We start from the raw sequence: 27,901 nt of genomic DNA, 5'->3' as shown, positions 1-27,901 counted from the left end.
TTTATTTTCTGTAATATTCTTCTTTTCTCTTCATGTTTTTCCTTTCTGGATAATCTAACTAACAGACAAAATGCCATATGGACTGGGTGTCAAAAGTAGGAGTTATTATTATTGATTGTAATAATAATAATAATAATAATAATAATAATAATAATTACCCAGTTAAAACTAGAAATGGATCTGTCAGTGAGACAGCCAAAGAAACATACAGGGAGCAACAAAAACGAAAGATTAGGCTAAGCACATATTTTGTCGTTATATTTGTTGTAGGATGTGGACAGAATACGTAATCATACCTGTATTAAGTATATTAATACATACTGTAATCAACAAACAATCCTTTCCATCGGCAGCTACCCGCTATGGAACTACATTTCCCAGCATGCATTTAGAAATCCGCTTGACTCCTTCCTTTCTTCCCGATTGGTTTAATTCGCGAATCACAAGAAACAGAGTAGCCAATACACTGCGTATGAAACGGGAAGTAGTTCGATATAAGGAAAGAGGGGAAAAGGCATGAATGTTAAAAGTGCAAAACGAATACTGGTTTTGGGAAGAATTGAAATATCTCTTCGTTTAAATACATTTGTATATTGAAAGCGTAGTTTTTTCCCCCCAATTTTCATGCGAAACCGAACATAGCCAGTATCGGCTTTTATTTTGTTCTATATCTGGTACATAACCTTTGGTACTGTAGTAGTTATTGATATTTAGTAATTTATTTCAGATGTTACCAATCAAATTCTTACATTTATGTATACGTAGGTCGTGCGTTTCTAACCATTTAGTATCTAATTGTAAATTTTACTGCCAGAAATCATCTTCAAAAGTGAGAATATGTCAAGTACTTTCAAGTCAGGAATTTGGAAAAAATGTACAAATTCAGGTAAGAGTGTTTATGGCAGGTATTATTAAATAAATATATATTTATCTACTATATTATTATTAACAAAAGAGGCTTTAAAACGGAGGTTATGACTACTTATAAACAAGATCAAAATGATTGCTTGTCATTATGTTGCGAGGTACTGTACCTTACCGTTACCGCTGACGAGCGAAGATCCAAGATTCTTGTTTCCCAGATGATGAACAGTATTAAAAGTCAATCAGATTTGTTGGGGAAAAAAAGTACAATTCTGTGATGTTGTGCTGTAAGTGCTGTAGTGAGGTTTAAACAAGTGAGAGTGTTCCAGATACTTTCCCATGGAATTACTATTTAAGAATCTTTTTCCACATGGCCAGTTACTTCCTTGTTTTCCCTCTCTAGGGTTGGGTCCGTTCTGTCCGATCCCAGAAGGAAATTCTGTTTCTTCATGTCAACGATGGGAGCACTCTGCAGAGTTTGCAGGTTGTAGCCAATGCAGAGCTGTATAAAAGGTATGACTTGGTTGTTACTATTACTTTCAAATGAAATTTTACTTCTAAGAGTACGAGAAAGGTTAGAAGCGAGAGGAAGCCCTCTTGAATCACCTTCACTGGTCATTACTAGCTGATTGATATGAGTACTTCACACAGCTTTTTATTAAAAAGATCCCAAGGAAACTTCTTCAAAAAAGATGTGTAGTTTCTGCTGGACATCTACATCCCTTGTTGTAGATGCCTAGAACCTTTTTACAGAACACATGATACAGTACTGATATGATGCACTAAATACAGACTCTCTCACTTTCAATTTCCTTACAGTATATCACTAATAACTCCATACTGTGTGTATCTATGTAAATGCTTAATGGTGATGTAAAGATACAGTTTAATGATTTTGCAGAAACATTTATGCAATTTACATAAAATAATCTCACTTTGTACCTTAAGGTGTAACAAGTTTGCAGTCAGATATAGTCACAGTGCAATAAGTACAGTGATATAAACAAGTGTATAACAATATAATGATATGAACAAGTGTTGTAACATGCCCAAACAAGAACAAAGTACAAGTCAGGCTACAGTTGACTTAAGATTTAAGAGTTAAGAAAACTTCTAAGAAACAGCATGATAGTGTGATCAAGAGAAATAGAAGTCATAGTAATGTCTTAGGAATTTAAAATAAGAACACAAAGATGAATTTAATATACAGTACAATGGTGAAATACAGGTATATTATTAAAAATTGTTTTTTTTATCAAACAAATGTGCAGACCAGTACTAGCTTAGAATTTGCATTTTGTTTGCACAGACAAAAAGGCAAATATTTGTGTGTTGTGTACAGAGTGTGGAGGGTGAGCAGAATAAAGGATATTCCGTGCTTCATAAGCCTGTGAAATAGTGATGGTCAAGACAGTGGCCTCAGCATTTCGACCAACACTATGATCAGCTTGGCTTTCTCAGTTCTGACCCCTTTAAAATCTGAGAATTATGAGCCGTGAAAAGTAGTTACTGACGAGCGGCAAGAAAGTGGATTGCGGGTTATGCAGTCTTTCCCGTTTCATTATGGAAATGAAAGCTCGCTCATCCATAATGTTTCCAAATGTTGGTGTTCCCAGCAATACTCTGCCTGGATAAACAGAGATACTGAATGCCGCATTTTATCTTCATAAATACAACACGTACATCTCACTGCATCTGTTTTTTTCAAAATGTTTTTGTTCAGCTCAGGTCTTTCAGCCACATAACATCCATCACTAAGCTCTGTAAGAAAACAAAAAAGGTTTCTTTTCTTGTCCACAGAAGAGCATTATTTTTCTCTTCCAGCCTCGGAACGTTTTAAAGTATTTGGGAACAACCATCCATCTTCTCACTGCTTTATCCAATTCAGGGTCACAGAGGCACCAAAGTCATTCCTGTCCATTCCGGCACATGGCACACACAGCCACAAACACGCACACTGAGGGCCAATTTTCCCAGAACCCAGTTAAGCTGCCAGTATGTGTTTGAACTGTGGCAGGAAACAAACTCCACACAGAAAGCACCACTGGAGTTGAACCCAGGGCCTCAGTACCACGCCACGGACTTGGTAACATATCAGTAGAGAAATTAATTTAAATTTGGTCAACTTTCTTCACACATACAGTAGATGTTCAATTTTCATTTATGAAGCAACATTTGTATCTACTTCATACTACATTGTACCTCTTTCAACCTTTAACAACATAGTTTTAAAAAACATAATCTACAATTTTAATAGCATATTTACAAAATACTAAAGGCAAAGCTACATTTCAGCAAATCCTTTATATACGTTGTCATTTTATCCACTGAGTACAAATGTTCTTTGGACCCAACTAGGTTTCCCTGTGTTTCTGGGGACATCTGGGTAAGTCTCTGGGAATCTCCAGTGTTTTGCAGACAACTGGTTGAAAACCACTGTTTTGTGGAAATTTTTCTAATTTGCTTTTACAAATTGATATATATTGTACAGTACTCAGATGAATTACTGTATATCTTTATTTGTATCCTTTTGTTATATAAAGGTGTCTTACATTTGGAAGTGCAGTTAAAATCTCAGGAACCCTGGAAAAAAGCCCACATAAGAAACAGCTTGTTGAACTGCAGGCAGACAGCATTCAAGTGATCGGAGATTGTAACCCTGTGGTAAGTTGTGTGCCAAGCACTTCCACTGACTGATGGATTACAAACCTCTGTTTTCAGTAACTTAACCCCAGGTGGAACCTTGAGGTTTGAAAGTCTCACAATGAACGCCAGACAATCTGCGCACATATTACCTAGTTTTTAATGTTGTACATTGGGTGTATTTGTGCAGATGAGTGTTACATCATTTTCCACACTCAAAAAAACTTTTCTAGGGCTTGTGGTGAATCCAGAAGCTGACTACAATCTTACTACATGCTGCTCCCCCCATAGACCTGCTCTTGGGCTGAATCCAGAGGGGATTTGCAAGGCTGCAGCAAAGTGGTCCAATCAAACCACGGGGCTTAAGAGAAGAACTGTTCTCCTGTGATCTCACATAGCTTAAAGTATCAATGGTTTTCCCTCTAAGCCCCCTGTGTCCATGAAGAAACTGCTAAGCAATTCACTGGATTGTAAGTTATGAGTTGCTCTCAGATTTTCTTAAAGAAAGACATTAAACAGCCTTGTTCTGAACTTTTTTTTCCCCTGATATTGCCTTGGCTTCAATATAAACAAAGCATCTGTATTATAAAATGTCATCTGATAACAAAGAGATGGCATTACGTTTTTGTAAATGAATTTTCCATTTTTACACACACATTTTTTTTCGTACAGGTTCATTAAGGTTTAGTCAACCTCACAGTCTCCATATCTCCAAATACTGTTGCTGCAGCATATTTAATAAAGAAACCTTCCTATGTTTGTTTTAAGCTTGAAAGGGATTTAGGGACTTTTCGAAATACTTTATTGGAATACCCACATGTATTTGTCTTTAATGACGTGGTTGTAGCCTGCAGGCTTAGCCTACTTGTATATACAGTATGAATTTCCTTTATGGTATTTAGCAGGTGTTTCCCCACCGTGAGCACCTGGAGCATACTGGGGGAATCCAGACACTTTTCATACTGGCAAAGACAAAACATTCAGCTCACATAATAATCCATGCCTTTAAATAGAGCTGATCATCCCACAGCGCTTTACCTGCAGAAGGGAATCCACTTTATTCCAATAATTGAAATGTTTAGTTTAATTTAATCATAAATGAGCTCTGCGGAAGATACCTGGTGTGATAGAAAGGAGCAGAATGGTGCCTTCAGGTAAGAAACATGCAACCCCTTTCAGACCGAGATGTAGGTGGTAAGTTAGGAGTATGTCAGTGCAGTGGAGCTGTCACCTGGATGACATTTGGCAGCCATTATGCTAACAGCCCCACTGCACAGCAGATCAGGTAGAGAAGTGAGAAGTGACTTAAGTGACTTGATTTAAGGGGCAGCTTAAGGGAAGATGGATTGGTGTGGAACCTGGGAGTGGACTTTGGTGAATTAAATGTTTTTGATGTTCCTGCTAATAAAGAATATAACTATAGAAAAATTATATATTTGTTAAAACATACAGTAACTATACACCACTGCCAAAGTGTGGAATAAACTTTACCTTTTGAAGTGCCATTTTTAATAATTTAAAAATTACCAGTCACAGAGTCAGGTTATTACTTGTTTTCTTTTATTTTTTCATATGTACACTATTGATGTAATGTAATCTCGGATGCGTGTTCGAGAAAATCAATAAAGAGGAAGTTCAGAATTATACCTTATGTAAAAATACGCTTTGATTTCAGGATTATCCATTTAAAATCAAGGAAAGGCATTCACTGGAGTACATCAGGCAGTTCCCACATCTACGCTGCCGGACAAAAACATTCGGTTCCCTGTTGAGAATACGAAGTGAAGCTAGTACAGCCATTCAGTCCTTCTTCAAGGTAAGACCTCAGAGACTGCCATGCCCTTACCACTGCTCAGCCATGTCTTTGAGATCAATGCAAATACCTGTCTACATTATCCTGTTTCCATTTTGTATTCATTTGCTAGAACGTAGCACAAAACTGTATTAGACATTGGTGAAAGTAAGCAGACTAATAATAATAATAATAATAATAATAATTGCTTACGCTTATATAGTGTCTTTCTGGACACTCCACTCAAAGCACTTTACAGGTATTGGGGACTCCCCTCCACCACCACCAATGTGCAGCCCCACCTGGATGATGCAACGGCAGCCATAGTGCGCCTGAACGCTCACCACACATCAGCTATTAGTCGGGAGGAGAACAGAGTAATGAAGCCAATTCATAAATGGGGATTATTAGGAGGCCATGATTGGTAAGAGCCAATGGGAAATTTGGCTGGGAACCCAGGGTTACACTCTTACTCTTTTCAAGAAATGCCATGGAATTTTTAATGACCACAGAGAGTTAGGACCTTGGTTTTATGTCTCATTCGAAGGACGGCGCCTTTTTACAGTTTTTTTTTATTACTTTTTACGGGCATTAGGACCCACATAGACCACAGGGTGAGCGCCCCCTGCTGGCTTCACTAAAACCTCTTCTAGCAGCAGCCTTAGTTTTTCCCAGGTCTCCTATCCAGGTACTGACCAGGCTCATACCTGCTGAGCTTCAATGGGCTACCAGTTGTGAGCTTCAGGATGATATGTCTGCTGGCTAAAGAAAATATATACATTTAGAATCAAGCATCAAAATTCAAATAAACAGATGTTTACAGTATTTGGTACTTAAATTAGTAGATGCAAGATTGCTATAATTTCAAAACAATAACACTCATTCAATAATAGTTAAAATAAAAAAATGCACTAAAGGTCACACTTTTACATTATAGTTAGGCATTTCATAATAAAGTTAAAATGCTACACAATTACATTTTTTGAAGAGAATTTTGAAGAGAGTGTAATTTTAATTTAAGATACAGGGTTTACCTTTTTTTTTGGTTGTCTTGACAACAGTCAAGAAGTTTCCACATTTATTTTGCCTCATACTGTTGTTTCAAGGTTTCTAAATGAAACTCTCAGGACAGTTTTTATTCATAAAACAGTACTACTCTGTAACCACAAGGAGGCAATGCATTTCACTGTGGCTAGATTGTCAGTGTCCCAATAATACAGTCTTTTAAAAATGTATATATTATGTTTAACCTTAAGTATTACACAGTAATGTATTTGCTTAAATGTATTCTTTCAGGTACACTTCCTAATAGAAAGCACAAGACCCAGGATCTTTGGGGAAAAAATAAAGAGAAAGTCTAAAATCTAAGCATCAGTTTTTTATTTTTCTATTTTAGGATAATGGTTTTGTGCAAATTCATACACCTGTGATCACCTCAAACGACTGTGAGGGTGCTGGTGAACTTTTCCAGATTGAAGTAAGTGCAGATCCCAAATTATTAACTTAAATGTTCTCTTAGAGAACTTTCACATTTTGAAGGTGAAAAGACAAAACAGAGAAGAAAATCCTCCGTAGAGCTGTGAAAGTATACTATCTAAAGGGAGCATTTTTATTTTGATGAAATATGGGTATATAAATAATAATATGACCTATTTATCATACAGATGTTTTAAACCTCTTAGCCATCTATTCAAACAACGATAATGCTTAGTTTAATTCAGTCATAAATTAACTCTGCAGCAGATATCTGGTGTGATAGAAAGTGGCAAAACTTTGCCTTCAAGTCAGGAACATGCAGCCCCTTTTGGAGCGAGATGTAGGTGGTACAGTAAGTGCATGGAGTATGTCAGTTTCCTTTTCCAAAGCTGTAAGCTGAGCGTGTTAGTACATTATTTGTGACATCTTGCCTTGCAGATTTAGAACTGGGGCTGAATGAAGATATCTGCTTAACTGGTGATGTGGAAGTACCTTAGGAGAATTATGTAACACGATTAAAGTTTCAAAGGGTGTTTATATGCTTGAAAATCCAAAGAAAAAATGTTTAGCATGCATTTCTTAAAGTAAAACTGCTGCATTCTTCTTCTAATTTTGTAAGTTTTGTTTATTTCAATATTATTTCAAAATTATGTGTAAAAACAAGTAATGGCCTTCATTTTTGTTCATACCCTTGTTGAGGAAGGAACAGTAAACATTAAATAATGGAAATCTTTACAGATAGGATAATGTTTCTATCTAAACATGTGAAACAGTCATCTTAAACGCACTGCGCAGAGCAAAGTCAAACTTTTCATAATTAATGAATTAAGTACTTGCTTAATTTTTCATTAAAAAATGAAGTAAGTAAGTAGTACTTAACATGGGCAGCTAGCATTTGATCTGATTTCAGGCATATCTGGCCACAGTGTCAGAATACTTGCCACCACAATGGATCAAATAATAATATTTTATTTTATAATCATGAATAAATCCTTTGGAATGATGAACTTTCCAAGGCTGTACTACTGTAGGTCCTTGATTTTAGATTCTCCTTTTCAGAGAGACAATTGTAGAGTTAATGTCCGACTGAAGATGGATGGCTTCTGTACTATTTCCTTGTCCTTAGCCTGCAGGCAGAGAGCAGGGCCCCAGCGAAGATGAACCCCACTTCTTCTCTGTTCCTGCTTTTCTGACGGTCTCGGGACAGCTTCATCTAGAGGTCATGACAGGGTGAGGAATGCAGTTTTCTTTGGTTTGTTTGTCTTCCTTTCATCTGGATCTCCAGGGATCCTGTGCTTCCTGATATTTTGAAATCACCTCTTTTTCCTTTCTTTTTGCTAAAAACACCTTTCTTTTTTTGCTAAATCAGAATAATCTGTTTTTATAATTCAGGGTGAAATCTACATTCAAAATGCCCTGGCCTTTTACAGGGAATGGCTGGAGGAGATTCCCACATGAATCTGCAAATACACTGGTCTGAATGGCCTTCTCTCATTTGTAACATTCAGTATTTATCTGATATTTGGTTTTATTAGGCAGTTTCTAGGTGAGTACTAGTAATTAGTCATTAGAAAAATGGATGCCTTGTGTTATTACAAGTTGTGGTGTAGTAGAGGAAGGTCTGATGTATGTTTTTCTTGGTTTCTTGTGCCATGTAGTGTCTAAATATTTGTTTTTAGTCATCCAAGAATGGAAGATCCTGAAACAATCACATCTGCATTCTAAAAAAATGTTCAAAATCTTCACCTTTGAAACTGTTGCCCAATTAAATTGAAACGTGGACAGTTTAACCACCCATAACTGCTTCAAATATGCACCTCACAGGTTGCTACAATTATTTTGCAGCCTGTATCGGGAACTATTCCTGTTAAAAAAACGTTTGGCCAGTCACACTTTGCACATTCTTGTTCTAGTGACAGTCCTTTTAAACATGGCAAAATACGGTGTCTGCATGATCCAGGAAGACCACCTGACTGCCATTTAGTTTTTCACCCTCAAACAGACCTCCGGTCGTTAAACTTTATATATTAATTATATATATTAACCATTCGATTTATATATTAATTATACGATTTAAGTTTTCAATAGCTGTGGTATTGCATAAGGAAATGGCTGGATCTAACTGGATCGAAGTGTAAACTGCAGACTGCAACTGTCCAAACGTGATAGGTGTCATCGTGAGGAATGTAGAGTGAAATGTTGTAGATTGGTAATATTTGTTACCTTTCCATGGGTCGTTTCTGCCCTCTGGTGGTTGTTTTTTAAATTGAAACATTGTGATCTTTCCAACAGCGGAAGTTCTTCCCAGGTCAAGATTTTTGAAAGACGTATCTATTTTTTTTTTTTACTACACTTACAAAGAAACCCTTCCGTATAGGTGCTTCATGATTTTAATTATTACCTTTTCTTAATCTGGGTAATATGAGTGTAGTTAATACAGTGACTCTGTTAGAAAACACTACACTACTGAAGTTTGTTTTTGTGAGGGTTAAGATAGTGTCCTTGGATTTAAGTATGTTTCTCAGAAATCTCACAATCATTTCTGTTGTGAGTCCAACACCAGTTTCTTTAGAAATTCAAGTGAATTAGATGTCAGTGATTGTTACTGAAGACACAAGTAATTCTTATGCCCTGTGCTTTATAGCTATATCTAAATCTATTCTATAGAAACTTAACTACTGCATTGCTTTACTAGAGTATTTATATAACAGTGCCTTTTGTTGGTGGATATGGTTTTCAGCCGTGTTATGGAACCCGATATCCTGTCTTATTTCACAAAAGACTGGATGAGTTACTCAGAGCTACTAACAACCAGGTGATCTTAAAGGGCCAAATGACCTCCTCTTCTCTGCAACCTTTCTTATGTTCATATTTATGAAACCATAGTAAATCATTTGTAATCATTCTTTCTTTATTATTAAGATCTCCATAGCAACCAAACTGCCACTTGGTCTTTCTGTAGTATTTCATTATAGTGGAACAAGCCTCAACATGATATCATAAATTAACAGTAATGTATCAGATGATTTTCAGATGTAACACCAAGATTTAAAATCAGCTTTCTTTCATTGGCAATTCTTTTAGGGCATTCCCCCTTAAACAGAAAGGAAAGAAAAATTAGAACAATATATTGTGTGCCTATGAAGTTTATTGAATAAAGGATTGATAAAACAGAGTCAGAAAATGATGTCACCTTAGCTTACTTTGTGCATATTGGTTTTCCATTGACAACAGCAAGTCAGTCTTGCAAAATCAGTTAAACAAATTCCAATGAAAAACCCACATGTGCCTCATCTCAAATTAAATTATGCATTGAATGGGAAAATCAGAGAGTAACCAGACTAATTAATATACTATCAACAGACTTAAAACAAGAAAGATGTTTCTGTGCAGTCATTGGTTATCTTCATTCCAGATTATGCGCACAGACCTTAGTAAATGACATTTGTTTGAGGAAAAATACTGTCATTCTAAAACTGAACATGGATTTTGATCTTGTTATGATTTTTTGTATTTTTTTAAGGGCATTTCCCTGTGTCTACACATTTGGTCCCACCTTTCGAGCAGAGAACTCTCAGAGCAGAAGACATCTAGCAGAGTTTTACATGGTGGAGGCCGAGATTGCCTTTACACACAGTCTGGAAGATATAACAACGGTAATGAAAAAAAGTGTTTTCATGGCAAAGAAATATTGAGGAAGCATGATTTTCTTCCAAGACAGTTTTTAGTTCACTTTAATTGGATCCTCTACTTGTTTAGTGAATGTTTAAGTATAGACGATGTTGAGGTTTTGATTCACTATGAAAAAATGCCCCAAAACTATATTTTTGAAGGGGTCTAATAACAGGTATTTGCTTCAGATCTGAAGCTATATACTGTACTTGTAGATCCATTGTGCATTATTTCACTTCTTCTAGGAATCTCAAGAATGGTGTCTCTAAGAATCGTAAGTCATTTTCTCTGTGAATAATCTAATTAGCCTGTTACTGCATCTCAAGAGAAACCATGCAAACATCCTTGAAGTATCCTGAAAGAGAAGTGTGTTTTGAGGTTTCTTGAACGGCTGCCTTGTTGGTCAGCTGCTTGTTCGTTTATTCTTGTTTTTTTAAATTGTATTACCACTGAGGTTTCTGTTGACATCCTCTGAACACAAAAAAAGAACATTGTAAAATATTCCGTTAACAAAAAGAAGAAGATGTTTCTAAAAACAGGATACTACTTTTGTATCTGTTAGCTCTTCTTTTGGACGAAGGAAATTTGTTTCTGGCTTGTCTGAGTCCCGGTCTAAGCTGACCTAATTACATGTAGCCGCGCCTGCCGTGTGAAACTGTTGCCAGTGGTACAAAATAGCAGTTATCATCTGGACGTTTTCCCTTCCATTACATCTGTATTCTATCCTACTGAAAGTCGTGCTAAGGATCATAACATCCGCTCATATTTATATTGAGCAGCAGTGTGTGGTGGTAAGAGCTCTGAACCCGTAACTTCAAGAGTTGATGGAGCTATAAGCGAGCAGCAAGTGGTTATGTTTAGCAGTGTACGAGATTTCGAGTTAAGGTCTTGGAAGTGAGCTTGGAAAGAACTAGGCTTTTGTCTTCAGGTTTTCCATGGCTCTTGTTCAGCACTGTAAATAAAAGCACTGTTTTTCAACTCTGCTTCTGTTTCCTCAGGCTTCACATACTTAAAAGCACCCCGACACAGCAACACCCCACGCAGTGTCAAAATGTGTATCAAACATCGTTTCTCCACAATGCACGGTTTTCACATTATAGTTGTCTTTGAGTAGGCAGCTAACTTTCTAAACACTTGGCATTCGGCTAGCTCCTGCAGTGTGTTTATAACACAAATATTTGGAAAAACACATAATTATTCTCCTTATACAAGTTCTAGTTTAATATAAATATATTAATATAAATGTCTGTTTTTTCACACAAGTAAGATGTACTGTTTCCCATCTTAGGTTATGGAAGATCTCTTCAAAACAGCTACAGAATGCATTCTTTCCAGGTGTTCAGAAGACGTAGAGCTGTATCACAAGTATGTTGCACCAGGACACATGGTAAGGGAATCTAAAGCCCGCCTTACTATATCATTCACGCTTATTATGTTTTATAACTTTTTGGGTTTTGTTTTGGCACTCAGGACAGATTGAATCACATGCTGAAGAACAAATTTAAGGTGTAAGTACTTAATCCCAAACCTTCCGGTTTAAGGAGTCGTGTTTTCTTCTCTTTGTCCTGTAGGTAAAATATATTTTCCTTGTTGTTTAGTATTTCGTACACGGAAGCAGTAGACGTTCTGAAACACAGTCAGCAGAATTTTGCCTTCAGACCAGAGGCAAGTATTTCTGATAAGTAACCTGTTCACAGTTTCCATTTGTTTTTTTATAAAAGCTGATACACAGCTAGCCATGATTACAGTACTGTACCTCAGATATGGTGAATATGTTTCTTTATTAATGTCATACTAGAGTTGCCTGGGATGGGCAATTCCAGTTCACAGGAGACCTATGTGTCTTCTAGTTTGTAATCCACTTCTGATTCCAATTACTTGATTGATTCAGTAATTTGAATAAAAAAGTTTAATTGCCTAAGTCTGTAGGTATTGATCAGTTGCTACTTAAAAAGTACCTGTAAAGAATCTGAATCTGTGAGAATCTGACCACTGAGACCTGGAGTTGCCCATTCCTGATGAATAATGAGGATATTAAAATAAGTTATTTTTTAGAGATAGCTTGGTTGCTTTTTAAATGTATAGATTAAATGTCAGAGATATTGATTTTATTCATATAGACAAATGTGAGATGTTGAAACTTTCTAATAAAGTACTTCAGTGACATGAGATGTGGTATGATTTATGTTTCAGTCTTGTACTACATAACGAACACAAATGACTTAATACAGGAAGTTAAATGACATTTGTGTCATGATTCGTCATTGGAAGCTGTCCTGCTCTCTTTCGGTCACGCACCTTTAATAATTACTGACATATTACGCCAGGAATGATACAGAGCTCTTAAAATCCGTTTCCAAAAAAGAGTTGGGTGTTTTGCTTGTTTTGGTATAGCACATTTTGAAACTACAAAAGGCAGATGGCATTTCTTCATACTGTATTACTAAACTACAAGTGACCTTTGTTAGTTCTTTGAAACTCTCAAAGGTTACATGATAGATTTGAAACCTGTCTAGCAGTTTGACGGTTCTTATTCGTGATTTTTGTGTCATTGAAAAGATGTTTTTTAATTCATGTCTGTGTTGTGGTTTTTAGTGGGGCTGTGATCTTCAGACAGAACATGAAAAATACTTGGTACAGCACTGTGGTAACATCCCACTGTTCGTCATTAACTACCCCTATAACCTGAAGCCTTTCTATGCAAGAAACAATGAGGACAAGCCACAGCACACAGTACGTTTTATTTGTATTGGTTGTAGGATGTGTTGCAACCACCAATGAAAATGTATTTCGACAAATAACATCAGTCAAAAAGGAAAAACCCTGTAGTGGAAAATAGGGATTTCAGATGTACTGTTTTTGTCTAATATCTGATATTGATTCATTTTTAAGACATTTTTAAACATTTCTCATGACCATATTTGATTCCCTGAATATAAGGAATGTGTTTTACAGTACATGCAAGTTTGTAAGCTCTGATTTTGAAATTATCCTGTATTTGTTACTTAACTTTCTCTCAACTGGAGATGCAAGATATAATAATAAACATCTTATGCTCTTGTGATTTTTGCAATTACCAAAATTCAAACGAGCTAGATGAACTAAATGGCCCCCTCTCATTAGTAAACATTCTTTTCTTTTTTAGGATTAAAAGGGGCATTTAACGTGGCATACAGTTCCTCGATAAATCAGAATATTTGCTCTGCGTGACTCCACCCTTTTTGAAAACTCTACCCAGTCCAGATGCATGATGTACATTAAGCCTTGATTGTACAGTGATCCCAGAGGAACCACACTCACAGGAAGGGATTCTGTGTATTTTATTTGTGTTTCCCAGGCTGCTGCTGTGGATCTCTTGGTGCCTGGAATAGGAGAGCTGTGTGGAGGGTCTCTGAGAGAAGAGCGCCTGGAGCTGCTGAAGTCCCGCCTGGAGAAGTAAGAATGCACAAACACCACCTGTCCTTTCCCATCTGTCACACCTCAGAATTGAACAGAGGAATCAAAAAGTTACTACTGTATACCAGGCCTGTACAGGCCACCCTTTCCAAGATAATTTGAGATTTTTTTAAAGGGTACATCCATTCCAGGAGGTCGTTGACCTTGGCTTCCAATTTGGGGAGGGGGTGTATTAGGTTAAAGAAGCACAAATTCTGTTTTTGTTCTTTAAAAATAGCCTAGAGCATGAGAGGTGAAGGGCTTTGTCATAAAACTTGTGCTTATGATATTCTACAATTCTCAACCCTCTTCCGTTGCTACCACCATCTTAATGTTCCTTGCAGGCATGTACAGTATAATATAGCAAGCAACACTATATAATGACAGTAGTAATTAATATCTAGGGATATAGGCAATTCTGGGAATGTAGAATACCACAGTGCACATTCACAAAATTGTGACATTTTTGACATTAGTTAATTACCTTTTTTTAAAATAGTTGTAGTCATAGTGCCCATGACAGTCTCATCTTATTTCAAGACACTGTTTCCCACTCCGTACAGACTCAGTGAGGGAGTCTTGCATGCACATGGCTTATTTACATGTTCAATAGAGCAGAGCAGCGATCACTGCAGTACATTTAAAAATCTTTTTGTTTTTGGTTAACAAAGCAATGCATTGTTCTCACAGGCTTTTCACTTTCGGTACTTTATAAAATGTCGTAGTGTGTTCCGCCCAAATGTATATACTTCACCTCTTTCATGTACTGTACTTACTACAGTATTTCAAGGACACTTAAAATAACCCTGAGCAACAGGGTTTGAAAATATTTTCAGGATTGTATTACTCGTTAAAATACTGACACTTGTTTCTGAAAAATGTGAACGGAAGTCATTCATTGTTTATTTTTTCTGCATTATTCTACTATACCTTAAAGCTATATTGGCTTTTGTTGTGTTTTCCTAGGACAGGACTGAAGGATACATACCAATGGTAAGGCCACCCTTATTATTTGAAACAGCTGCATTTTAGTACAAATTGATATATAATCCTGTATGTTTTATTTCTTGAAAGGTAACTAGCATAAATTGGTAAACAAGTCTTGTTTACACTGCTGTATTTTTCTCAGGTATTTGGAGTTGAGACAGTTTGGCTCAGTCCCTCATGGTGGATTCGGCATGGGATTTGAACGCTATCTGCAATGTATCCTGGGAGTTGACAATATTAAGGATGTTATCCCATTTCCACGATTTTCTCATTCCTGTGTACTTTGAACATAAAATGTACAGTATTTGAGCTGATGTATGCAAATGTACATGAATTGGGTCCTTTGCTTTTGCCTGTCTTTTTTAAAATAAATTAGCTCTGTATTATAGCCAGTGCATTCACCCCAAGATTTTGTTGATGAAAATTTCCTTTTAGCTCCTTACAGTTTGTGTCACTGTATGCTGTAGGTGAAAACCTTTGATCAGAGAGCTTATGGTATCTGGTTACAAAATAGTTGTGAGAAACATTCTCCAGCTCTGTAATTAGACCTAATTACACTAGAGAGATTTGAAAGAGACCACAGGTAATCAGATTTCTAAGTAAGTAAAATTAACTTGGCTTTCTTGCATTGCTGATTCCCAACAAATCAGGTTTAACATTCTCTAACAAAAAAGCAGTACACACTTGAAGACGATTTCTTGGATGGTTGTCCAACCAGTGTGTTTTTTTCTTTAAACAGTGTATCACAAAAGAGTATTTAACATGATTAGAGACTTTAGTCTAAAACTTTAAAATTGAATGCAATTCCTTGTTTTTTAGGGGAAGTGTGAATGAAAGATGTGATAATGTTTGTTTCAAGCTTACTCAACTTGCTCAAAAAACAATTGACATTTGCCATCTAAGGTATATTCTACCAGAAAATCACAGAGGTCACAGTGGGCAATCCAGAATCAATGCAGCCCAATCTACAGTCTTTTCAAGAGGGATTCAAGTATTAGTTTATTACTGTTTCCAAGATATTTGGTATAAGCAGCAATATTTTGGTGAGCAGCAGCCAACAAAGTTATCATGCCAGTGCTTTGCTGCTGTACTTGTTTTTTACACTAGATGGCGAGCTTCTGCATTAATTCTTTTGCTTCTGTGATCTGTGTGTGCTTCTCCTGTGTACTGTCTCACTGGTTATGTGCTTAGTACAGGCAATTAGGCAATTACTCTGACTTGATTTGATTATAATATCCCTGCGGATGGTACCTCCCAACAAGATGGTCTAATTTCATTTTGTTTACTTCAATATGCTTTCCATCTAATTTACTTATTTTCTTATTATTACTGCAATTGTTTTGCTGACTTAACCTAGTAAATAGCCTTATGTAGTGTTTCAGTCACAATCAATGTGTGTCAAATTATAAATCTTAACCTAGCATATCGAATAATCTCTGGAGATCTTAGTGTTGACCTTTTGCATTTTTCTCTGGGCTGTTTTCTGTGTACTGTTTTCTACGACAATCCTGACCAACTATTTACATTAGGTATGTTAAAAATCAGGTATTGATCAACAACAAAGAAGGGGCACACCTGAGATTAAGGTGAAAGAAGTTGAGCACAAACAGCATGTGACATATTTAACAGTAACAGATAAAATATAGTACAAAGAGAGACCTTCCTGTTTCTCCTGCCATATTTGCTTCCTACACAACAAAAAATATATAAATTCTAAAAAGAGCAGAATGCAAAGATGTGACTCTGTTAATAACCATAGTTATCAATAGACAATGTGTGGATATAACTCTTAGATTAAAATTACTTTTACACATTTTCTTCCATATAGAAGCAGTTTCTACGTCTTTCTGTGAGGGAGGTCTCACTCATATCCCCCAATATGTTTGAAGGTGAACCATGTTACAGATGTGGATCTTTAAGGAAGTAGCTACTGTCCTTTATTGTACAGTGATCGACCACTGGGTGTTACTGCTTTGCAATATGGACATACAGTTCCTTCATTTCACAATGATTTAAGATCCTTATTCAAATAGGCCCATAAGAGAGATGCAATTTCTTGATGACCAGATCCTGACCAGCCTTCTCACTACTTAACATTGCTGAATTCCGTTTTGAAATCTCACTTTAGATATAAACCTCTGCAGTTTCTCTGCTGTGAGGTTCTGACTGTAGGCTGACTCCCACTAAGCAAGGGAGTGACCCTGGATTGAACTTTCTCCCGTCTCTTTCTGTGATTCTACTAACTTTTTCCAGTATCTAATTACCGTTTTTCCTATGAAGTTTTTTTTCCCTTTGTGTTCGCCACATTGTATCATGAATTGTGTTATACATCCCTATTGCACATAACTATCATGGTATTAAAAAATCACAACACAGCAGAACAAAAAATCCAAAAAAGTGCAAATCAATAATTTATTACATGAATCGAATGCTTATATTGTGAGCTTTAAATACCACACTGTACCTTCCACAGTGTTTTCTGTCTTAATCTGTTTTGCTGGTCTTCCCTTTAAGCCCATCCTATTCAGTGCTGTAGGCGTGGTGAGTACTGGAAACAAACAGCAGACTCTTTACTTCCTACAAAACGATAGCTGGTGTTTGCCAGCTATCGGACAGGGTTAACTGCTGTCAGTGTGCACTGGCTTGCGCTTCGCACTGAAGGGATATACTGTACTACGCGTTCTGTAACCGAGAAGAAGCATTGTCCATTGTTCGCTGTCCTGCAGAGTTGGTGGTTTGTTAAATGGGGAAGCAGATTGCACCAAAGCGTGTGTGATATTGATAGCACTGCATTCTCCATGCCAGCATGAAGTAAGCAGGACCAGAGATTGAAGGGGTACAAGTCTCTTGCGCTGAATGCTGTAACTGGAACCAAGCGCAAACTTCCAGCATTCTCATCAGGATGAGTGGAGGAGAAATTATCTGTCAAGGCTGGTTGCGAAAGTCACCACCGGAGAAAAAATTAAGAAGATATGTGAGTAATTAATGCATACGTCTTTGTGTGCCTCTGTAATTAATGCATACTGTATGTTATCCGAATATATGCACGTTAGTATCCTTTATAGAGCTAATAAAATAGTTGTAAAAAGGCTGAAAATGTCAAGTGAGCTTTGATCTCCTACTCGTTAAATAGTTTGAAGATTAATGGGCATGAGCTTTATCGAGAAGAATATGCGACGTTTTAGTGATTAAACGTTTTATTGAGTACATCAAGGTTTTGGAGTTAAGGCGCCGGCAGGTGTTTCTCTATCAGCAGTGCTGGCAAGTTGCGTGTGTTTTGTTGATTCCCTTTCCAGCTTTGTTTGCGCCGCTCGTTCAGGGGCAGCAGAATGAGACATTGTCTCCACTTGTGTTTGTTGCTGTTCCCTGGGTTTGCCCTGATGTTGGTCGGTGGAAACCTCATACCGAAAGTTTGTTTCGGGCTTTTTACTGCATTGTTCCATTTCTAATCTAACAGTAAAACAATCATAAAAAGAACAACCACCGAAACCGCAGAACCAAGGTACAGCAGCAACTGAACTCAAGCTAATGGGGTCATGAAGATCGGCAAATTCTATCGAAACTCTTAAGCCCCGGGTTTTACTGTTTTACAAGCTCACTGGGGACTATTGTTGTCCGCATTGCAATTATCTTATTGAAAGCAACCCAACGAACGACATTGCGAACCTTTGTATACACGTATTATTTAACAAGTGTTCTGTATTTTGACAGCAAAAGACGAATCCCGCGATTTACAATTTGTAATATCCCTAATGGAACGAGGGTGCTGGCACTGTGTACAAATCGTCAGCAAAATAATTATTGAATTTTAGCTACCGGCAATCAATTAGTCGCAAATAACCCATATGGTTCCTTTTCCAACCTTTTATGGTCGTATTTACAGCAAGAAAATACTTGTTGTCTGTCATAGATCAGATCCCTGTTTCAAAGTTATGTAAATACTGATGTTGTGACAGGGTACAGTTTTAACATTTTATGGTGCTTCCAATTTAAGCCCCCCCCCCCTCCCACCCACAAAAAAAAAATCCGGAGGTCTGCAGTAGGTAAAGGAAAGTGAGCATGATTTAATTGTTTAGGATTGTATTATTTTGAATATCACCATCTGCAACTTGTTAAAAGCGGTGGTAAATTCTTCATTAGGAGTGGGGGGATTAAAGATTCTACTGTATGTGGTCATTACTCCTTTAATTTGTGCTTCACAATTGCTCTGGATTTTCATAGCCATTTCCGCTTAAAACTGGACTCTTTGGTAATATCCTTTTACACTTATTCCATGATGCAGAAATGGCAAGTATTGTACATTGATACTGGCAAAAAAAAAGACTTTCTTCTTCTATTGGCAGACTGGGCTGTGGTTACATTATAGTCCCCTTTTGTATCTCAAATTTTTAAACATGGCTTTGCATCTCACTAATCATTGTCATATTTTAATTTCATTCTAATACTTTAAACATACAGTATATTTTTGACAGGAGAGACAACATATGCAATATTGGTACAGTCTCTACTCTTCACAGGTGTGTTTTTATAGCTTTTTGTTATGAGCTAGAACAAGTTTGTTGAGGCCACAAAATATTTAATCTGTGATCTAAACTATATTTGAACCCAGACCTCCCAAGCTGAAAGGCTGACATTTTTTTGCTGTGCCATCTGGTTATTTTATTATCCATTTAAGATATTATTGGTGGTTATCATCTTGAGAAGGACAATATTTCAGTCCAAGTTGCGAGACAGGAGAGGACACTGTAGTTCAGGGCTGCTGTGCCAAGGGTTTTTAGCTTTCCTTACAAAACATCAGGAAATGTGAGAAGCCACAGTGGTAAAATACTGAAAGTCATGAATTCACAGTGTATATAAATACTGCTGACACTTGTTTATCTGTAAATCGTAATTATTGAAAACCCAGTATATCACAGAAGTAACCCATTTCTGCAGTGTCTCTCTTTCAATTTAATGGGAAGCACACTCCTCAAAATCCTGTTGCAAAAAATGTGGAATCAGCAAAAATGATGTCTGCTTTACTTGACAGCCCTGGAAACATCCCATTGTCACTGAATTAAAAAAAAAAACTATTGTCTTCAGCAGTAGAAGGAAAATGTAATTCTTTTAACGTGAGTATTGAGTACTGTTGAATATACTGTATGAAAGAAAAGACGTATGTAGAACCTCATGAGGATGTGCACTTTATTGTAAAACACAGCAGTTTAAAACAGCATTACTTTTTGAGGCATTTTGCAGTGGTTAGCATTGGTGCCTCACAGTGCAGGGGCCCTGGATTACATTCTTGAAGTGCTATCTGTGTGGAGTTTGCATGTTCTCCCTGTGTTGGTGTGGGTTAACTCTGGCTGCTCTGGTTTCCTCCTACAGTACAGTCCAGAGACATACTGGTGGGATAATTAGCTTCTGGGAAGATTGGCCCTGGTGTGAGTGTGTTCATGTCTCTGTCTGTGTGTGTCCTGTGATGGACTGATGTCCTCTCCAGGGTGTGTCTTGCCTCACACCCATTGCTTGATGGGATAGGCTCCAGCTCCCCTTGACCCTGTATTGGAGGAAATGGTTAGAAAATGGATGGATGGACTTCAATAATCAGTTGGAATTCAGGATAATTCCTCTGTTCTTTTATGTCTTTTCAGTAAGGGAATTATCAAAGACTGAAAGTACCACTTTGGATTCATTAGCAGAAGGCTCATACTGTATGTACTATTTTTTCTGCATCCTTTTTCAAAAGTAATGATGTTAGATGTGGGAAAAGCAGACATACTGAATAGAACACAAGGCAATCATTCTGTGTTTCGTTACACTCACTTTCTTAATTAGTTATCCTTGCACATTGGTAACCTATGTCATTTGACATCCCTGAGAACTTACTAAAGAGTTTAAAGTGATTGCACAATGTTTCATAGTTGTTTCAATTAGACAGCAAAATAATCGTATAGTGCATCAATATGTAATCAGAGACTGGTATTTTGGATGATTTTCACATTTAGGTTATTTTCTATGGTTTTGAATTTGATTGATTGTCACATTTTGTTATTAATTAATGTTATTTAGCTTCTTTTTGCAATGCTGCAAAGTAAGAAAATAGTTGCGTCAGACATTATTAGTCTTGAAAACGTGAGTTGGAAAACTATCCTGTTTTGAAACAGGCTTGTGTCTGACAAAGAGAACTCTGCAATGCCTTATGTTGTGAAAGTGCTTTCAAAACGTAATTCTTTATTTATTCATTTAATGATAATGTTTGCATGTATGCAATAGAAAATTGGTTTTGTTAAAATAGTTTCTTTTGAATACCTATAATCTGTAGACTGTAAGGGTCCAGCATGTTTGGCTCAAGGGGTTTAAAACTTGAATTATACTGATTATATAATTATATTGAGTAATACTGTGATATTGTGGACATCATAGCACAAAGATGTTTCAAATTAATAATTAATACATGTTGCATAAATAACAGACAGCTAAGTCTTCAAGGCAACAAATTTTGTAAACAAATGGGTCAAAATAACACAAATATCTCTTAGCAACATCCTTTAAAACATAAACTTATTTGTCTTTACATTACCTGTTTTACTTAGGATTTTGTACAACTGTATCTGTATTTTCAGATACAGATTTAAAAGATGAGATGCCCCAGTGTCTGTCAGATTGACAGGAGGAAAGCTCTTTCATTCTTATCTTTCAAAAACTCATTGTTACCTCTCTGAATAAGGTACAGTATGCAAGGCTTATTAAGGTCTTGTCAAGGTCAAAGTCTATCTCACTCTTCATTTTAAGTTCTCTTTTAAACTGGTCAAGTTGCTTTTCATTTGCTATACAGCTTTAAAATTATGAGGCATTTAGTGGATTTTTTTTGGTTGGTGTTGTCACATGACTTGGACCATATGTTACTGTACGTTATTATTTGCTTTTAATTTGTATGGCTGATTTTTTTTCTGAAATGTTATTTTACAACACTTATTTGAATTATTTTATTGTTTTTTGTTTATAGAAGTGATTTGTAAGAATTAGTTCATGAACATGTTCCCAGGAAACAGCAGCAGTAACAGTGGTTTGTTTTCTGTCAAAATGAAAATTCCCTTCATGACTCGCAGCTGAAAAAAATATTTCAGTAAAAATATTTAAAAAGTTAACGAAGAAGAAAATTAAAACACTAATGCTTTTTCTCGTTTTTGTTTTATGTTTTTAATTTGTCTTTAGTCAGATGATCTTTAAGCTTTTAGATCTGCATAAAATGGATGTAATAGTTTAATAGCTTGATTTATAACCTTTCCACAAGTTCACTGATAGAACAAGAATAACACTCATATAGTGGTTTCTTGCCCTCCATTCAAAGCTCTTTACAGATAATGTGGACACCCCTCCACCACCAGTGTATAGTCCCTTCCTGGATAATGCAATGGCAGCCAAAGCGCCAGTACGCTCCCCTATCAGCTATCAGTGAGGAGGAGAACAGAATGATGAAGCCAAATCATAGATCAGTTTTTTGTTTCAAATGAAGGACAACGCCTCTTTTACAGTTTAGTGTCACCATCGATATACTGGGGCATTAGAACCCACTCAGACCGCCGAATGAGCCCTCCCTACTGGTCCCAGTAACACCACTTCCACCAGCAACCTCAGCTTTCCCAGGAGTCTCCCATCCAGGTGCTGGCCAGGCTCTCACTTGCTGAGCTTCAGTGGGCTGCCAGAGTGAGTTACAAGGTTATGTAGCTGCTGGGAATGCCTGCAAGAAATTTCTACGTTGTCTTGATCAAGATATTAAAGACTGAGATTTGAAAAAGTACACAATACCTAAGGGAACATTTTGTTAGGTCAATAAGGAATTATTTTCTATAATTCAATGTGAAATGTATTCCCTAGAAGTGAACATTCTGGAAGTGTATCGATTGGTTTGATGATATGTATAAATAGAAATATTGCTTGCAACGCTTAATTCTTTTAGTTGAAAAATGTTAGCATTCTGTTGTCTGACATTGTGGGATATTCTTAAGTATAGCATCACCCCTGTTGCCCACACATGAATTGCTCCTTTGTGCAAAACACATGTGGTGTGGATCAAAAATTCTGCATCATGCTGTAGTGCACTTTGTCTGCCACGGATAGGTTTTTTTTCTGCTCCACTGATCTGTTGAACACACTGAAGATGCTCAATTTGAAGTCACTTCTCAGACTTGAAATTAGCTACTGGACTTGTTCATGCTCACTGTTTCCTTTTAAACCTAGGTTTTTGTTTTGAAATTTGAAGGGGTGTTGCAAGCATTTACCACCAATCAGATGCCACTTGGATTGGACCTGATCCAGGTCTTTTTGTTATTGTTCTTTTTTTTTTTTGATAAGAGTAGCAAATGTCTGAGAAGTGATGTCACAAGAGCACTCTCTTTGCATTCTTTTTTAGCCTACTGCCTATCACAAAGTAGTGATAAGATCACATCATTTGTTTACTGGTCACAGAAGCGTTTGCATAATAAGGGAACTTTAATTTTGTGATTGGTGACATTAAGCTCCAGTTGCTATCTCGTCACAGGAACATCTCATTCTTTTCAGCACTTCTAGCTTTTCATGTACAGTACTTGCTTTTCTATACTTGAAATGCTCAAAGGGGGAAAACAATTACTGCATAACACAGAGTATGTGGAAATATTAAAGGTCATCACTGCTTTTAGACTTCTTGTTTGGAACACCCATTTCTTCACTTTAACAGTGAGATGCAAATCACATGCAAAGGCAGATGCGCACAGTAATAGCTGTTGGAATTTGGAGTTGTGCAACAGCTTTGGGAAGAAGGAAATCAATTAAATTAAATTTAGGGCAATTCACATTTCAGTCTGCTGAACCTGTGCTGTCAGCTCATCCAGAGTTTCAGATGGTGTGTGTGGGATTTTATCTTATTAGACTGTGAACTGCTAAAATAAAATGATCATGTCTAAGTAAACTTTATTGTTTATAGAGATTGTAAAACAGAATCATCCCTTTGTTTTTCCCTTTCACTGAGCTCCTGCTTATTGGATGTTTTTTTTTTTGCTCTTTGAGTTTGTTATGATGAGAAAATTACTTCCAGTTTCTCAGGGATATAAGGATATATCAAAGAAATTGACACCTCTATCCGCTGTTGAAATCTTGCACAATCACTGTGCAAGATCCTGTAGCATATAGAGTATACAGGATCCTGGGTTCCTGTTCAAGTTTTTACTGCGGTTTGCCATCACTGTATCTTCCTTCTAGCATAGCCTTTGGAGTGTGACCCATATCCAGGTCTTACTGGAAAAAATGCCATTTTTATACAGCGAAAAAGGAAATAAATTGTTTTGGGGTTTTTATGAACCTAACTTATCTGATTTGTGCTAAGCCCTTTACATCATAATTTGAAGATTTGCTAAACATACTTTAAAAGTAATTACCATCTCTTAAAAAAACTTTATGCCTAGGTGTTGTGCTAGGTTTGGGGAGGTTACCTAAGTGCGTTCCCAGGACTTAGCAGACTGTGTCATTTGTTTGGCAAAAATAAGTGAATCATTTGTTTTGAAGTTGGCTCTTTTTGGTCTTCATATCCCAAATCAAAGGGCTGTCTGTGTCTTGAGATTTAGAGATTGCTGAGGCTGAAAAAAAGAGTTGTGCAAGCGGGAGCAGTCAGGCCGTCTGTGTCAAACACTTTCCTGCATAGCTGGGGGAGGACAGACACTGACTGAGGCACTGCATGTCTATTTTTATAACAGAACTTCATTTAATTAAGTTTAATAATTACGAGCATGCTGATATGATTAGTATTGTATTATAAAGCCCTTACTCCTTACAGTTTTTTAAAAGGCTGAGTTTGGAAAACAAATGATAAAGTTTAATTTGAATTATTGGTATTTGATATTAATTACTTACGTTGTGTGTGCTTTTAAAATGTTTGTGAGAAATAGTTTAAGTTTGTAAGAAACTCGTTTAAAGAAGGAACTGATGTTTTTGCTGGCCAACCCTCTTTACTTGGGTCCTAAAGCAAGATTTCACTTTCCACTCTGCATACGTTTCTGTACTTAAAACAAAATAAAGTGTGAAATCTATTCTGCAGTAATTTCCCTCTGACTGAACAGTACTCTACTCTTGTATGTATCTTATTTTTTTCTAGAGGGGAGAAATAGCCTGAGAGAAAACTGAATTAGTAACCACTTTACCAAAACCAGTGGAATGTCATGTCCATATGCCTATCTTTCCTAATGTGATATCATTTCCAAAATATTTGTTTGTGTAAACTAACATAGCATTCCAGATGGATCGTGTCTGTACGGAGAGATAGCTGCCCATCGTTATCCTGGTGTGGGTCTGGTTGTTCTGTTTGCTCTGTGTCCTGTGAGTAAGTGATGTCCCAGTCATTTGAGACCACAGCTAATGTCTGTGACATGCATACAGCAGCAGTAGTGCTAATGCCATAGGCTGGGCCCTCTGCTGTTTTCAGAGGGTCTCGGGAAAGGCTGTGCCCTGGGAGGTCACAGGCAGTTGAATGCACCTCCCAGTTCCTGCTCCAACAGACACTAGGCACACAAACACCAACCTTTTCCTTGTGGTTTTGTTTTGAAAATTGTAGACTTTTGCTTTTCTTTAGAACTGATGAGCGGCATGTTTTATGATGAAATAGGGCAGCAGAGTTGCCAGACAATTCCTTTATGCTTTTAAAAAATCTAAAAATACAAAATATCTCATTTGTACTGTATGAGGTTCTATATATTCATTTTCTTTAACCTAACTTTCCTTTTCTTTTGTATATTGTATTTATTATATGAATATATTTGCTTTCCCATATGATAATTCATACACTGTATATTTACTGTACATTAATTTTATTTTTTTCATCTCAGCAGGAGGATGAAGAGTACAATATGTTACATATGTGTATATTTTGCTTGTATCACCTTGTTGTTTTCCATTTTACTTATAATATCTTCCCTCCTGGTAGATGTTGTGGTACCTGTTTTTACAGTCTGCTGGGCATATTCCGTGCCTCACAAAGACTCTCAGTCCAGATCAATTCAATGGTTGTTATGGTGACCAATTTGTCGTCCTGAAAGTGACAAGTCATGAAATTCAAACATGTCTTTTGGCATGTTTTTAAAGAATTCTAGATTTACTGTTCTTTCAGTAATTTTCTAAACAGAAAAGCTAATTTACCAATAACAGGAAGGTCATATCTTGTTCTACACTCAGTTGAAGATAGAAAATTACCTGGAAATATAAAACACTGTTGCTTTAATTTTTTTAATTGTCAATTTTGTTTTTATAAAATTATTATAACAGTCTGAGATACATTTTTGCATTCTAGCACTATGCCAACATCACATTTTTTACCATATTTCAGCATAAGAATCTGTTTACATATATACTTCCTGCAGGAGATGACAGAAGTCCAGTGTGGGTGGAATGTCCAACACACGTTAAATTATAGATAAAGTTCTCTTCCTTTTTGGCTTCTCAGGAATTTCAGGCTGAAGTGTTCTCCTAAATCAATAGCAAGTTAAACTCCAGTCATATTTAGACCATGATCCACTATTATTGTAATTCCAAATATTCAAAGGTTGTAATATGACTTGACACTTCACAGAAAATACCAGAAAATGGATACATGCACGAAGCCTACATTTTGTACTTTTCTAGACTGATCGGAAGCATTAACTTGTAGCAGCCTTATCCTAGAATAGCACCCAATAAGTGTGAGTACAAAGGCTTATTTTGTTTTGGTGCCAGGCTCCAGAAAACCTGGGACTGTATTTAATCAGCATGTGCTTCATGCATGAGAATAGTATTCAAATCTCAAATGCAGGTTAAATGCAGCCAACTATTAATGTACAAATTTTAATATTTCAACAGAGACGTGCTTAAGGGCTTTTTTCTTCTTTAAAGTCAGCAGTTTGTTTTCTACTTAACCATTTCATAGCATAAAGTTAAAAAAGATCATGCAAAAGAATTGGGGGGCACAATCAGGGATAGTTCAGCCACCTGTTTTAGGTCAGTGTGTTGAGGTAACACTGAAATTTGACACCATTATGAAAATATGTTACATTTGTAACATGTAGTTACTTTCATACAGTAACTTTCATAGCTGGTGACTCTTGTCCTTACCTTATTGTGATATTTAATTTCATGGTTTTTGCCATCTCTTTCATGTGCTAGTGGTTAACATTACCTTACTGTACTTAAAAAGTCGAAAGGTTGTACGACGAAGAGTCACTCTTTTTGAGAGAGAGAAAAATAAACCATTTCACTTTGATGTTCCACCATTGTAATATGCCTATACTACTACAAAAATACATATAAAACCTCAGTACTGGAGAGATTATGGATCACCTGAGTCATCAATTTCTAAGCACTTGGAACATTTTGTTTTGACCACTGAGAGCATGTGAGAGTCAAGAGATCATTTAAAATGGAAGTACCAATACCCTGTAGCTCTCAAGTTAGCAAGTCCTGTTTTACCGGAATCAACTTATTTACTACATTTATTAAAAATAAATGTGATAAAATAACAAAAGTTCAGGAAGGATGACAACAACCAAGTTCAGTCACTCAGCTGTCAGGAGCTCGCAATCACTGCTGACGTAATTTCATCACCTAACACCATTATAAATATTAAACACCATCCCCTTCTCTCCCTCACAGTACCTCTTTTTGCATCCCAATTCCACCCCTTGGGCATACCTCACTCTGCATGGGGGTCCTAGTCTCCTCATCCTATGGCCAGGAGGTTAGCTCTCAGCCAAGCGGGTTAAGCCACATTTTGATTTAACACTCTATAATACTGTACTTTGAGTACACTTAACTCTTGGGTGGTGTTATTATTAGTGAAATTAATCAATAGCAAAATTGAACTCCTGTGCATTCAAAGTCTTTATAAATTGGTAAATTTAGGGTGGCCTACAGCATAAGACCTGCTTGAATGTAGCTCTGCAGGACCAGAACTGACCACACCTGGTATATATTATTCAACTGATTTTCTAGGAGGCAGCAGGAGTGATGAATTTGGTCAGGCATCTTAGTTTTCCTTAAAAAGAAATGTAT

The 27,901-nt window shown here is 36.7% G+C and overlaps 2 protein-coding genes across 4 annotated transcripts in view; both read left to right on the top strand.

The window, feature by feature from the left end:
- The first annotated feature begins 478 nt into the window (after nucleotides 1-478).
- Nucleotides 479-15,257, top strand: nars2 (asparaginyl-tRNA synthetase 2, mitochondrial). Its single transcript, XM_015341655.2, has 14 exons — nucleotides 479-886; nucleotides 1,268-1,377; nucleotides 3,408-3,528; nucleotides 5,183-5,323; nucleotides 6,696-6,776; nucleotides 7,902-8,005; nucleotides 10,299-10,431; nucleotides 11,736-11,834; nucleotides 11,918-11,955; nucleotides 12,046-12,112; nucleotides 13,043-13,180; nucleotides 13,785-13,882; nucleotides 14,849-14,875; nucleotides 15,012-15,257. The coding sequence occupies exons 1-14, from the start codon at nucleotides 728-730 to the stop codon at nucleotides 15,154-15,156; spliced, it is 1,461 nt and encodes a 486-aa protein (XP_015197141.1). The 5' UTR covers nucleotides 479-727; the 3' UTR covers nucleotides 15,157-15,257.
- A 101-nt stretch (nucleotides 15,258-15,358) lies between these two features.
- The window catches only part of gab2 (GRB2-associated binding protein 2), a 65,894-nt gene continuing 53,351 nt past the window's right edge, over nucleotides 15,359-27,901 (top strand). For all 3 annotated transcript variants that reach the window (XR_011189624.1, XM_006627790.3, XM_015341654.2), the window contains exon 1: nucleotides 15,359-17,843. Coding sequence is in view for 2 of the 3 variants with exons in the window: in XM_006627790.3 (XP_006627853.1) it covers nucleotides 17,772-17,843 (72 nt within the window). In the remaining variant the exon portion in view is untranslated. The remainder of the gene's footprint in view (nucleotides 17,844-27,901) is intronic.

This window comes from Lepisosteus oculatus, chromosome 5 (assembly GCF_040954835.1).
Source record: "Lepisosteus oculatus isolate fLepOcu1 chromosome 5, fLepOcu1.hap2, whole genome shotgun sequence".
Taxonomy (NCBI): domain Eukaryota; kingdom Metazoa; phylum Chordata; class Actinopteri; order Semionotiformes; family Lepisosteidae; genus Lepisosteus; species Lepisosteus oculatus.
The sequence above is the reverse complement of the archived record's forward strand: the minus strand, read 5'-3'. Positions and strand labels throughout refer to the sequence as shown.

What these genes read in the sequence shown, in the direction of transcription:
- nars2 (XM_015341655.2), top strand. Translation starts at nt 728, where the DNA reads ATGTTACCAATCAAATTCTTACATTTATGTATACGTAGGTCGTGCGTT. An exon ending in TCGGAGATTGTAACCCTGTG is followed by an intron (nt 3,529 to 5,182) that starts GTAAGTTGTGTG and finishes CTTTGATTTCAG; the next exon opens with GATTATCCATTTAAAATCAA. An exon ending in GTCTGGAAGATATAACAACG is followed by an intron (nt 10,432 to 11,735) that starts GTAATGAAAAAA and finishes TTCCCATCTTAG; the next exon opens with GTTATGGAAGATCTCTTCAA.